Genomic DNA, 14,759 nt, shown 5'->3' with positions numbered 1-14,759 from the left:
TTCCGAATCGAATTTCTCGGGGCGATTTTCCGCAGCTGGAGTATTAAAAGTTCATCGACATTTTTCTTAACTGGCGAATGCACAATGCCTGTTCGCCGCTCGTTTGATTCAATCAGTTTCGTAAAGTATTATTTACAGTAGTTTTAACTAAATGAGTCTGTACCGATGAAGAAAAATAAAGAACTTTCGGTAAAACGGGAATCAAATTCGACGGAAAAATATGGAGTATTTAATCGCGAGATTCGGCATGATCAGTACTAATGTCAATCGGTTACTAAATGTCAGTTAAAGTTGTACAAACACGTCGCGTCAGTCCGCACTCGTTAAAGTTTATATTTTGAGGAAATGGATTGCTCTCCGGATTAGCGTTTGAGGTAATCCGGATATAGTAAGGACGTAATAAAGTAATGAGTAGATAAAAATTTGAAAAAGATATGTCCGGAAAACCATAGATCCGCTAGTTGCTCTCTGATTTTCCTTCTCTCTTTCCTGGTGCTCGATTCGTTTACCTCGTTGGTCAAATTACGCGACGGCAAAGCCACACGGTGGATCCGAAATGGGGAACCATTTCCGGGCTCGCGTGAGAGGAAACGATGAAGAGCGAGCAAGACACGAGAGAAAGAGGTAGTCGAGAGTCGTTTTAAGATGGCGACTGCCTCAATTGTGCGAATTAACCCCTAACGAGAAATCTCGACCTCGCTGTGACGAACTGGGAAAGAGGCGCTTTCTTAAGACGGATCGGGTTGACGGAAAGTTTCTCGCTTTGCGTACAAGCTTTACGGGGATGGCAACGAAAACAGGATTTTGCAGTCTGCGCTTTTTTTAAATGTTATTAATTATATTTTTATTTAATTATAAGTAATGTATACATATGAGTAATAAATATAGTAATCTTGCGAAGATAAAGATGCAGTTTGTAATAGCTTGTCGTTGAATTTTTAACTTTTTCAGAAATTAAAAGCCAACGGCATTTTCCACTCATACATATACTCGATTTTAATTTTTGATCATGGATTAATTTTCTATTTTTCTTAATGTAGATCGAATTTATATAATAATTACTTTGCTCCGAAACAAAGAGAAGAAGTTTTTCATCCTCTCTATAAAGTTTGGTCTTCTAAACAGCGAACGTTTTCATGGAAATATTATTTATGCATTAACGTTCACGTCAGCTCCTGCAATTGTTAACACGTAGCAAACATTCGCTGTAAGATTAACTCGCGGCTGTTGGGCCTTTGCGGTTGGATCTCGGTATCACAGAGCGATAATAATGCGCATGGAGTGCTCGTGCAAAATTAGTTTGTACACGAGAAATTTATCATAAACCACCCCGATCTACGCGCGTCGCAGTGCAAATATTATCGTAAGCGTGCGCGGCCGTTACAGAGCTCGTTTGCAGTAAGAAACTGCGAAGGCGCGAAATACGCGGCGAAACAGCCGTCCGTTCACCTTGATTCTCATCCGAACGGCGAAAATCCGCCGCTTTAAATATTCGTCAGCACGCTAATGGACCGGGCATTATCCTTCCTCGCGTCATTTTTTCGTCGCGCTTTTTATCGGGTTCTTTTCTGGCTAGTCCAGCGTGCGTGAGTGGTCGACATGTAAATGCAATTGTTTGAACAGTATTTTTGATCGATAAAATCAAAATCAAAATCTCTCGAAAGCTGTGAAATGACAAGCAATAATTATTCATCGATCAATCCGTGATGTGTTTGAACAAAAAGCAACATACTATGAATGGCGTTTAATAAAATTATGTGACAGTTAAAATATGCGCGTTTTAAATTTACGCTTACGCAGGCTTTTTTTATCGAGAAAGCTGCAATAGAGATAATTTGCGAGGGTTTGCACAGCTTGTAGCCGGCGGTCGCTTAGTAGAGAGAATCGCGTGTGTGTTCAAGAGAACATTCCTTTCTCCACGGGCAATGTTAACGAGACTTTGCGTCACGCGAAGGTTGCCGTCCACGCTATACCACGAGGACAATTACCACGAAACAAAAGCGCGCTCGTCCCTCTCGACGATGGCCTTTACCGCGACCACGAAAGATAATTGAGTTAATCGCCCTGCCCGTCCCGTCTCGACACCTTCACCTATCGCAACGTCTCCTTCGATATCGAAAAATCTGACGAACATTCGGTATTGACGAAGTGCCACTTCCGCCGCCGATAAAAATTATGCGAACCTTTCTTTCGCGTATATCGTTCGTAATAATTAAAAAACATTATTCAAACATGACGGATACACACACACACGTTATGATTTGTGATTAAATTAATGGACATTCGCGATACTTACCGGGTAGATGTTATCTCGTAATTATTTAATTGTTTTATAAAAGTTTTATATAAGTTTTATAAATAGATTACAGAGTGACGTAGGTCGTGGGAAGACGAATAATTGGAATCTCTGCGCGTTCATACCCGCGGGGTAAATATACAAGGTGAGAATACGGCTGCAGTTTCATTGATGGTATTTAGGGATCTAGGAGTTAGTGTCGTGCAGTTGCGAGAGGATTGCGTAACACGATTAGGGATCAAGCGCATCTCGCAGCACACCCGCGTGATTTAACTCGAATCACGACATCTCTCCGTGCGCTTTTCGCGGGAAATTGATCCACCCGAGCAAAGAGGCGAGTTACGTCAAGGAAGTTATATTGAGGGCCTATCGATTCATGGCGAGACTAAAGAGAACGAGAAAGAGAGACAGGAGAACGGGAGCAAAAAAAAGCGACTGTGGGAGAGCGAGGGAGAGACCGAACGTCGAATATTCGAAAAATGCTCGTCTGCGGACACGTTCGACGGAAAAGAGAGAAGGGCTGCTGGGGATGATCCACAGGGTAGAGAGGTTCGTGTCTGTGTGCGTGCGTACGGATGTCTGTGTATGTGTGTATGTGGATTGGCGGTGGAGTGGGTCAACGGCCGGAAAGCACAAAACCGATGCTGGAAATAATGCACACCCCGTCGTCGCGCCGCTTCGTACCGCGCCGTGCCGCACCGCGCCGCGCGCGGAAAAATCGCAACATGGCTGTCGCGTCACATGCACTTTTCGCTCTTCTTTTTTGCACACCGGCGATTCCCCGGACGATTGATTGACGGATCATACCAGTCGGCGCGCGTGTCCCATCGTTATCGTGTAATATTCCGGCCGCTCCCGGCTCGCGCGGCGCTACTCGCTCGCTCGCTCGCTCACGCGTCACGGGAAATATTTCCGCGGGGAAAGTCCGGAGACGTTCGGAAAATTGACAGGCCGCCCGACGCGTTGAGCCCTTAATCGGTTTTCCGCCTGCTTAAAATGCGCGCGTGGAAGCAGCGGCAGCCAGTCGATTTTCGACGGAGTTACGTCGAATTTCGCGATCGTTTTTATCCAATTGCTGGAAAATGCGGAAAATCGTGCCCGCGCGTCAGAAAATCGGAAAAAATGTATCCGCTATCGTGCGTGTATCTCTTTCTCTCTCTCTCCCTTTTCTCCTCTCTGATCTTTTTTCGTGCAAAATCGTTAAAACTTTCAGCGTGCCCGAGAGTTTTCGAATTTAATACGGAGATAAAAGGCACCGCTCAATTTTCAATCTCACTCGTGTATGTGTCCCCCGATAAGGGTGCATGACGCGGTACTTGGCGCGGCTTGTTGCAACGCGAGCAGGTTATCACTGAGATTCATGACGCACGTTTCCCGCCTCGCAGCCCAGCGAGAGGCGTCACCGAACGAACAAAAACATTTATCGTCGCGGTAAATTTCACCGGGCGAAACGAGCCAGCAGCCGGTTCGCGAGCTTCCAACGCCTCATTGTGATTCCGCGGACGTTTGATACCGCATTATCCTCTCTTTGTATGCCCAGGCTATGTCTGTGTTCTCCCTCGTCTGCCTTTGACAGTCATCTTGATCATCTTTTTCTAGACTTTCCCGCTTTCCCTCCCCCGCCACGTGTACGCATCACCAGTAAGCGGCTGAGGCGTCTTTTCAACGAGACTTTCCCGCGATTTAGCAACGCGAAAAGACGGAAACGGTCGGGAACCATCGCTGGAGAAAGTGCGAGGGAGGAAGGGTAGAGATTGGGGGATGACGGACGAGGGATCGATCTCGACGATCCAATAAAAAATAATGGTTCGAAAAGCCCGGGACTTCTCGGCGGGAAGTCAGCCTGACACCTCTTAAGCTCTGCGGACGAACGGGTTCGCCGTTGCTCGTCCTTCGCGTCCTTCCGGTGCGCGCGTGTGCAACCCTTTTAATACTCGCTGTGGAGACACGCTCAACCGCTTGCGCGAGACGCGGAAATTTGGCGGCATTCCCACAAATGATACATTAATGGCAAGAAAAGCAGCGATACTTGCATAATTCTCCAATCGAAAGTATCAATTGGGCTAAAGAAGGCAGAAGCGTGAACGGAGCCGAGCGATATCTCATACAGTTGAGATTGACATCCAAAATATAAAATGCAATTTTATTTGGTTTTGCAGTTTTTATTCTACGCTTGAAAATGAAGAGAAAATTTCGTATTTGAAGAAGTATATTTTATACTTGCTGAATTATTCTTTTGTTATCAATATTGTATTTTTTTATATAAATTTTTCGGTAATGTTTAGATCGATATTATGTTTACTCTTATCTTATGCGCATATATCCAACGTGCCGAGACTCACAGTCTGAGAGTCCGACCCCTTCTTCAAATGAATATGAACGTCAGGCAGGGTGATCCCAGGAGACGTCTCGCGCATCCGCGGATTTGATTTTTTCCACGCGTCAAATCCCTAAAGGATTTCTTCATCCTCCTGTCCTCTTCACATTCCTCGTTGAAGGCTAGAGGTCGCCCATTATCGCTGGAAAGATAATTAAAAAGCCAGCCGCACAGCAGGGATATTAAAGTGTCGAAGAGAGAAAGAGAGAGAAGATAGGCTCTTATCAACGGTCCGTTATCGCTCGACGGCCATGTTGCGAGGCCGACTCTTTGCCATGCTTGTTGTTCCTGTCTCTCTTGCTCTCTTTCTCTCTCTTTCGCCTCTTCTAGGCTCTTACCTTCTTCATTTAACGTTTCTTCTCTTTTCGCTGTCAGCTCGGTATTGCGCCGATTGTGGTGTTGCGTCACAAGCCGCAATCGTCGGATCTCACGTTTTAATTTCGTTGGGAAGAAATATTTCGCATTTGTTTCTTTTTTCATTCTTGGACATCCATCCACGGGAATCTAGCGCAACCGCGATTCCAGTGGAAAGAAACAGGGGATCGCATTAGCACGTGTGTGTGTTGTCTCCTTCTCACCTAACGCGATTGGCTGAATTGCGTTAAACAGACCGGAAGTATGCTTGGCCGTCCCCTCGTCAGGAAAGAGACCTCGCCGAACGATATACATATATCTATGTCGATGTGACGTTCACTTATGTGGCATAATAACTATCAATTATCAACGACCACCACGATATTTATTTGCAGAGTAAGCATAAGTTACACGACATGCGCGCGGCTATTAACAGGATACTTAAACAGTCCATTATCCTATACGCTAAAAGCATGTCGCAAACTGGAAAAGGTCAGGAAACGCTGATTAAGACGAAAGGGTGAACCGAGACGAGAGAGATAGAGTCGGAAGGGTTGGCAAAAAAATGGCGAGAAAGGGCTCGAGAAAAAGAGAGAGCGGGTGACGTCACACAGTACCACTCTCGACATCTTATTTCCTACGTGTCCCCCGCTATGATGGGTAATCTACAAAGGGAAAACGAGAACCCCCGGCGTGCGCGCGAGCCCGTTCCCTTCTTTCAGAAAAGTGTGCACGGCGACTGGCCAGGAAGCTGGAACACACGCCCGATCGACGTTACGTGATCGCCGTGTCACGTGACGACGATCGTCCGTGATAAGGGCGCGGAATCGCGCGCGGTCGATTTCGCTTATGGGGGTGACGGTGGAGGACGGGGGTTCGATTAACGTCGCGTACTTCCCGATAATTGCCTCGCTCGCGATATCACGAGCACGTTTTCTCGTTGACGTGCCGCGTGAAAGGAAATGTTCGATTGATTAACGACGTTATTTCTGTAAGATTGAAGAGAACGCTCGGATGCGATCTTAGGAGGAACTAGAGGCCGCGAAATTGGCATTAATGGGTTTTAATCCTGCGCGAATCAGTGAAGTAACATCGGGAAGAAGACGACGTCGCTGATAACGCGTTCGTGTTTTCTAGGCGTCCGTTTCCCGCAATCGCTGCATAGAAATGCAGTGTCGAAATCCAAAGCGCACGCGAGTGGCGATTAATGTTTGTCATGCCGTTCGTGGGACGTGCCGGATGCATTAATATTCTTGAAGGAACAGTGACGTTTTCGCCCGCGTGTAGGCTGCGCTCCACTTTATTCAGGTGATCGCGACGAATTGGTTCAGCAGCGGCGGACCGCTCTCTATCAATTTCGCCGCGCGTAATATCACGACACGCGGGCGCAATTAGTTGCGGTTGACCAAGTGACACTTTTTCCCATAATTGCGCATTTGACGTGCCGGCGCATTTGTTTGTCAAACGGGGCCGAATTCCGCAAACGATTTTCGGCTGAGGCGCGAGAGAAAGGTACGTTCGATGCAGAACAGACCTCCTGCGCACGCGTTTTTAACTAAAACAAAAATGTTGAATCGTGAGAGCGGTGGAGCAATACGCTAAATGAAATTAACCGGAATATCATTTTTCTACCAAGGTCATAAAACGCGCTCGGCCGCTGCATAAAACGTGCAAAATCGACGAAACATAATTCGCACAAATTTGTGTAATTTTAATGCTCTACTATTGCACGAGTGCTTTTTCCGCTGCGCGCGCGCGCGTTAATCGTTCCATAAACGAGAGGTCAAAGGTAATTATCCACTTTCCCTTTATTTTTATATCGTATTATACCGTACGGCTGCAATTGCGCGCGTATTTTCTCTACATTGTTATTCTTTTTTTGTTGGCTAATAGTCGGCACATATTACAGTCTAGCATTAAAAATTTAGCGCAAATGATAAACGTACGCACGTGTGACAATATTAATCCACAAAACAACGCAAAAAATGAGGAATAACGTCCGTAAACGTCTCGCTAGTCGAATCATGCGGTTAAATAAACTGTTCAAGGTCCTCGGCATCATTGGCGGAGCCCTATCGCTGTAATGACTTGTTGGCTGCGCCTTTCACACCGGCACGATCATTCATTTAGAAACCAATGGAAAGATTGGGCGCAATTGTCTCGTCCTGTATCGAGTCGCATATGATGCTACTGACCCTACGGTGGCTTTAATTCTCGTCTTGTGTCGCAATCGATCGCTTGCGAGCGAGCAGAACTGTTTGTAACGGAAATATAAGCGATCGCTCGTCACCGTGCTTTACATGTGTTTTACGGTAAAAGAAAAAAAAGAAGAGAATCTCCAAAATACGCTCTCTTTTTCCGGATATTTCCAGTATACCGAGTTTTCAATTTGCAATTTCCAATTTCTCGCAGTTTTTATCGGAAATGGCAACTATGAGAATTTTTATGCCAATAAAAATTGCTCAAATTGAAGATCTGCTCGGAATAACCGCTAATATTAAACTCTTGTGCTCAATTCATTACAGGAAACGTTGTACGCCTATACCTGGCCACGAAAATGGATATTCGACGATATTAAAATCGCCGTTCTCCATTATGGTCATTTAAGCTGGTATATCTATCTGTCATTACAAACGGCAGACTAGCGATTCTATTAGCGAAATTGTGATATCGGTTTTTCGTGATCTGGAATGACATCAATTTTGAGCACGGACAAATCGACCGGATATTCACCAAGGAGTGTTTAATCGGAGGAAAGACAACGATCCTCGTGTTATCACAGTTAGAGTGTCCTTAATTGGAATTAAAATCTCGCAACTATGGTGGAATATCGCGTCCAGTTTGAACATAAAAGTGACAAAATGGCAAAAACTTTTACAACGGCTTCGATTTTCCAACTAACACCATTTTTTTCGCGCTCTCTATACACTAATATCGCAGATTTAGCGGAATTCTGGCATCGTCGTTCCGAGAATATCATGTTCTCTAATGTAGATAGGCGTTTCCGGAAAATAAGATGACGTCTCGTGGTGCTTGTCTCGAAAATATCGTGTAAAAATACCGATACACGGCGACGATATGCGAAGGGAGAACGGGCGAAATCAACATTTTTTCGCCTCCGAGCTATCACGTCATTTCTCTGTCGTACGCGATTTTCCGTTCTCGCAATTTCCCGCGTCGCGGAGCGCCGATATTTGCGAAGCGTTGTAAATTAGACGGGGCATAGTCACGAAAAAAATTACCATGCAAATGACACCGAGACTACCCATCGACGCTCGTGACACACGTATCCATCGCCGCGCGATATTGCGCGGAAGTTTGGTCCACAACGGTCGCCCGATCTTCGTCCCGGAAACGTTACTTTTCCAGGAGGGTGGACGGCGGGGTGGGCCGGGGTGGGATGCGGATGTATGGCGTTTACGAGTCGTCTTCGTTCGAACGTTTCGAGCGTTTCTCGAATACATATTGCCTGCTGGCAGTAGCGGCGCAATTAACATCACTCGGCTCAAACCCTCCGTCCGACCGGTGGCGAAGGGGGTAAAGACGGCGGGAGGACAGGGAGAGAGTAATAGTTTTCCCAGTCAGCCGTTTCTAACCCGTGCTCATCACCCCCCTGTCGCCGTGTTCTACTCCGTGCGGCTCGCGTGTATCTATCTCTGCCTATCTCGGCAGAGTTGGTCCACATATTTTGGGGCGCAAAGCGGAACGGTTAAAATGAGCAATCCTCCCTCCGCGTGCCACGGAAGCGCGCTTAATAAAAAATAGATTGTCCAAAGAATGGAGTTTGCATTATTTTTATCTCCGGGAATCCCCGATGACAGATGTACGGCTTGAAACGTTGACACAAAAATTTAGTGTCTAAACTGTGGCTGTTAAAGGTGCAATTACAGTGTTAAGACATTTGTTGATGATAATCTTCAGCAACGTAAATTATCTAAATGGCGCTTTTCCCTCACATCTTCCAAATAATATCTTCTCGTGTCTTTTTCTCTTAATTCACTGTCCTTCCTCGTCGTTCTCTCATGATTTGCCTATTTTTACCACACCACCCCTTTTGACATCCATAAACCTGCCTTACAGTTGCGTAGTTATCCCACCCTCTTTTTTTTTCAGTCCTTCTTGTCTGCTCCGAGCCGTATCTTTCCATTTATTCTCTCCTGAGTCCCGTCTCTCCTTTCTCTCCCTTTCTCCATCGTTTTCTCGTCGTGCATCCCTCGGATCGTAACTTCTGTTTCGTTCTTCTCGAGTTTCTTTCTTTTTCTCTCTTTCTCAGTGCACCCCATGTATCGTAGCTTTTCATTCACCCCTCGTCGTTCTTTCTCTTCTTTCTGCTGTTTTGCTTCAACCTTCTGTTCGCCATCATCTCCTTTCTTTTCTCTCCATGGTCGTCATGGCAACCGCTTCCCTGTCTCTGTCCACGTTTCTGTCTTTGTCTGTCCCGACCACTCCATCTTCATGTCCATCCGTTCCGAAAACATTGACTTTATCGTGCCAGTTGTCGCATGATCGGTAATCCAAGGACGACTAAAGGATCTGCACGACGGCGGAGATACTTCCGCTCGAAAGCTATGGTCAAGAAGAAATTTTTAGCAGTAGCTTTAGAGCGAGTAGTAACGCCAAATAAAAATATCATTCGTCGGTAACGATCCGTTGCAATGCAGAGATTTACATTTATATTGCGGAGAAACATGAAAAAAGTAACAAAGACAGAATCGAAATTGCGGTAGTCCCACAATTACCTCTCGTGCTTTCCATAAAATTTAGAGAAAAAGCGGTCCCTCCATTGATGCGCGCGATTCACGTCAAAAGTTATGTATATCAAAAATTAATTTAGACTCGTTGATGTTGTCGCTTTGTTCGCGAACAAAAAATAAAAGTAAAAGTTCCTAATTTTAAGACGTTATGTAAGTGTGATGCACAATTAAATGATAATCACTAGGCATTGCCTGAGAAAGAGAGAAAGACAATGCCGAGTAATTTTGTATACATCCCCGTGGAGCACGGGAGACGCTGCGATGACAACAGGCAGGAGAGGTCCTCGATAGAACTTTGATCCTTATCGTGCAACTTTGATGTAGACAATCGCGCTTTGAAATGCCTCGTTAGCCGTCCCGGTTCGTATATCGATGTCGCGAGTCGAGATACTCGTCGCGGCGGTTTGCCGGGATCTTTCTCGCGTAATACTCCTGCCTCGGGTAAACTACATCGCGAACTGCAACTAGGTATCTCAAAGCTGAATTTCCCGACGAGCTTACGGCTCGAGGAATTAACCGCGTTTACGGCCACTTATTTCTGCGCGCACGTACTATTATCATATCCACGAAATGTGAAATTATTGCATAATCGTGCGTAAGGGTTATCTATCCTCGAGGGTTCATCGATTAACGCTTTTCTCTGGCTTAAATCGCGAATGTTTAAGAAATTAAGCTGCATTTCGCACCCCCGTTAAGAGAAAGACTGAGTGGCGAGTTTATTAAGGACCATAATGGTGCGTCGAATTTCGCGTTCAGATATTCCCGATGCGATGTAAGGCGATTTTTCATCGAAACCTGACTTCTCTTCGTTCCTCATTATGATTCCGCCGTGCAAACCGCCGTTCTCACTTTGTCACTGTCTAATAAAGCTTTTTGCTTTCTTGGCAGATTCACGGCGGCGCCGTAGTCTTAAGTAAACTTGACCCGGACCGTCAGTTAATGGATTCGGGAACACTCCTGGGCCCATTCGAGTATGCAAAACGACGAGCGAGAAGGGGCGAGGTGAAGGAGATGGAAAGGGAGTAAACAGAACCATTCTGGCAATGGCGAGACCACTGGTCGACTTTAAACGATCAGATACACTCTGGTTAATGAGATTATTTGACGCTCCAGGTCACCATGTTGCCTCTTCTCGCTGATCAACTCCGGGAAAAAGTTTTCTCGACCGGATATTCTGCAACGCGGTCTCATATCCACGCCGTTACATTTATGATAAAGCAAGATAGGATTGTTCACCTATGAACTGGAGAAAGAAAAAAGGGCACACGCTGCACGTTCCATTATTTAATGGTAACAAAAATATATATATTTTGACGTTGACAGTGTCACAGATACTGAGTTATTAAAATATTATTTGCTATTTTCGACTGATAAATAGATCCAATCGAAGGAGTCAGCTAGAAACGAGTGAGTTATTGATGTTTCCCGATTATTATCATGTCCGACGGATTTATGTCTTTCCCGAATATGTGTGCGTGCGCATATACGTATGCATATCTCGGCTGCGATAACAGCGTTTCACGCTGAAGCACATGAATCACGTATTAATTGGCGAATTAAAGGAAACTTTGCGCCATAACGAAGTTGCCTGCCGGCGGTTGCCGACGTTTATCAATTTTAATTAAGCCGTTCTTACGTAAGTGATTCGTCTGTGTTCCTCGTGCACGCGTCGGTGCACGGACTGCTGCGAAGCCGAGTGTATTATGTATTATTCTTAACTATCGCGCCGGTGAAACATTAACTGCAGCTCGCCAGTTAATTCTTTTCCCCGCTCCTTTCGGCCATGCGCTACTACTACTACTGCTACTACCTATTATTTCTGTTGATACTACTTGCCCCGTTGGCACTCATGGTATCGTTAATTGCGTTCTCAACGAGGATAACCGCTATCACACCGTAATGAACAATATCAATAAAAATGATGTAACGGCTTGACACAGTTCAAAGTTAAAGTACTTTATGTTGACCCAAATTCTCTGCAACAATCGAGTTTACATATTGTCACATGGATATTCCCTTGCTTGAGTATCGATGCGTCTCATCGATAAAAAATTTTTTTGATGACGCTTTTATGAGCTGCACAACAAGCGTTGGATTATAAATGGACGATTCTAGTAACGATTGTGTAAGAGATGATTGTTGGTCTGCGATGGCTTGATGCTTCACACTGCAATGATGTAGACAATTAATTTTCCTCACGTTCTCAGCAATATTATAGCTTTTCTCTAATCGTTTTGCTTCTGCTTTCAGGCGCTTCCGCAGTTCCCGTAAAAATTGATGATATGCAAGATCCGCGAAGGAGAGAAGCGATTGTCGAGATGGAAATTGTCGCTTACCGGTAAATATCTCGTTACATCTACAAAAAAGATTTTATTATGAAATTCAATTGAATTTTATCTGTTAAATAACATGCGCGCGTGAACCGGCGCTGACTCTGAGAAACCTTTCCAAAGTCACGCGTGACTTTACATTTATGCGCCCGTATCGGAACTTTCGGGTCAACGGCGGACGAGGAACGAGAGGGTTCTCTTATGTTCAAATGATATTTCACGTGTCTCACGGCTAATTTACATACTCGGAGCGGGCGATCTCTTCCTAGATCGAGCAACACGAGCTAATATCCGGGCGGCAAGTCGGCGCATTAATTGCATTCATTCCCGAAAGTAACCGGTGCGACCTGGCTGATTCGATTCGACGATGCTTCGACTTGGGCGATATAACATGGGCGCGCTCCGGGGGTCACCGTCGACTCGATGCACAAAGATAGGGGTCAAGCCGACGTGGGAGTGGAACGTCTGGTAACAGCAGCGCATTTACATTTGTAATCGCGTCGTCCGGCTCGTCGTGTCGTCTAATCCGCTTCACGCGACTTGCCAGAGTCCGATCGAACCGAGGCCCGATCGAATGAAGCAAACGTGGACGAAATGCAAGCCGATCCCCCCTTTTCCCTCCATTTGGTTTTATCTTAATTAATCATAACAAAAAGAGTGAGCTTAGGATGGCCTGCCTTTATTTCAAATTCTGGAAGCTGTATTAAATTCTGTTTTTATATCATCGTAAATATTAAAACTTGAATTAGGTCTGCGATAACGCGACTTATAATTTTGATTCGAGAAAAATCTTTAGTTAGTCGTTAATATTAGTTTTCTTGAAGTATTTTCCTCCTTTCGCTTAAAATATTTATAAGGACATTTTATCTTGTTAGAATTCTGAGTTTGTACAACTATTTAGAAGCTCAGCAACACAATATCACGCGCTTATATTTTGCATAAATCGCGTTCTTTGATCTTTAGGGTTAAAGATTCAAAGAACTCGGTATTACATCATTATGGCATTTTTGCTCTTTACACATTCTTAATAATATAAGCAAGATGAATCTATACCTACCAAAAAAACGGTATTCCAAAGCGAGCCAATTAAAATTGCGGTGCAGCGTTAAACTTTATCGTCGCACAAACCCTAGAACGTATAAATATTTATTTGACATAATTAAATTTTGTTACAGAATTACGCGCGCATGAAGCATAGCTACCATTGTGCATCCCGCATATGATATATTCTATATTTCCGTAATGGAGCGCTGCCAATTAACTGACAGCTATTATTCATATTTAATCTTGAGTTATCGTTGTTTGAATATTGCTTTTTTTTCTATTTTCTTTTACTTGCAAATATTACATATACATATAACAATATTCGTTATGCAGCTGGAAAATCGATAGCTCTTAACGGACCAGCCGTAAACGAGTAATGTAACCGAGATTTACAGTTTGACAGTTTTAACGCATTATATAATTCGTTAGTAACCGACCATGCTTTGCGCACAAAGAAGCAAGGAATTCATTTTACTCGCACAAACACGCTTCTCCATTTTGGAACTTTTACAACACACACGGCCGCGCGGAGTTGAATTATGCCTGCAGAAAATATTTCGCAAACTAAATCGTTAAGCCGATAAAATTTTGTCGAGCAAATAAACGTGACAGCGAAATTACTGCCGCTTTATTAAATATCTAAACGCATTTTTTCCTTTAAAATGAAAAAATATCGTTACGAGAAAGATGTAAAAATTTTATTGTGACTCGGAAAAAATATATAACATTTTCGATTTATAAAAGTAACGATCAATTATGTGATATTTGGATTCAATATTCAGGGCTCCCAATTTCCACATTGTATTATTTGAAACAATTTATTGAACGTGATTCTTATATCTACATATATGAATTCATGTAGCTTTATTTGTCCGTTCTGACAACTTTGCAGAAACTTTTTATGGCCTTTGTTGGCCATGAAAAGTTCACGTATATGATATATGGTCCCTTCTCCGTAAAATTTTGTCCCGACGATTATACCCCAAAATATATTTCGGTCTGACCAAAAGATTAAGAAGATAAGTATTATATCAAAGAGAACGCACGGACAGACGAACTCGTCGTTTCCCATGCAATTATAAGATACTTCCGGCTGGATTATAATTTTAAATAAGTTTTGCGAGACAAAGACGGAAACGCGAGAAGAATGCTTCGCACATCTTTTTGAAAGAAGACAGCAATCGCTACTCTGCGCCAAAGGCCTTTTCCTCGTTCGTCCACAGGAAAAAGAATGTAGCCGCGACATAATATCGCATTCGAATACAATAGACGGCTGATTAGCATTTCGTCCCCTTACCAGACCTCTATCACCTTTGACCCTTTCGACCAAACGGCCACAGATATGCTTCACAAAGTAACACCTTCCTCTCTCTCTCTCTTGTCGTCTCTTCTTCCGAAACTTGTAACTTTTGCACCTGGTTTGAATCGCTCCTCTTTCTTCTCTCCTAGCGAGAAGACTAAGTTGATTAACGAACACATTGGAAAAGATAAACTTAGCCAAAAGTTTATTATACTAGCTCCAAAACCCTACTGTCAAATCTTTTTAATTATAACTCCTTCAGCCAATTTGGATTAATTTTTCTCTTGATAACTCGAGGAGTTCC

General features: G+C 44.1%; 1 protein-coding gene across 6 annotated transcripts in view; it reads left to right on the top strand.

Annotated features, from left to right (window-relative positions):
• The window catches only part of LOC105285444, a 71,633-nt gene that overhangs the window by 42,160 nt on the left and 14,714 nt on the right, over positions 1-14,759 (top strand). For 5 of the 6 annotated variants that reach the window (XR_003406574.1, XR_003406550.1, XM_011349653.2 and 2 more), the window contains one exon: positions 12,032-12,119. Coding sequence is in view for 4 of the 6 variants with exons in the window: in XM_011349653.2 (XP_011347955.1) it covers positions 12,032-12,052 (21 nt within the window). In the remaining 2 variants the exon portion in view is untranslated. Of the gene's footprint in view, positions 1-10,669; positions 11,003-12,031; positions 12,120-14,759 lie in introns of those variants that run through there. The other variant, XM_011349649.2, reaches the window with a different exon arrangement.

The sequence above is a fragment of the Ooceraea biroi genome, chromosome 1 (genome assembly GCF_003672135.1).
Source record: "Ooceraea biroi isolate clonal line C1 chromosome 1, Obir_v5.4, whole genome shotgun sequence".
NCBI classification, from domain to species: Eukaryota; Metazoa; Arthropoda; class Insecta; order Hymenoptera; family Formicidae; genus Ooceraea; species Ooceraea biroi.
The sequence above is the reverse complement of the archived record's forward strand: the minus strand, read 5'-3'. Positions and strand labels throughout refer to the sequence as shown.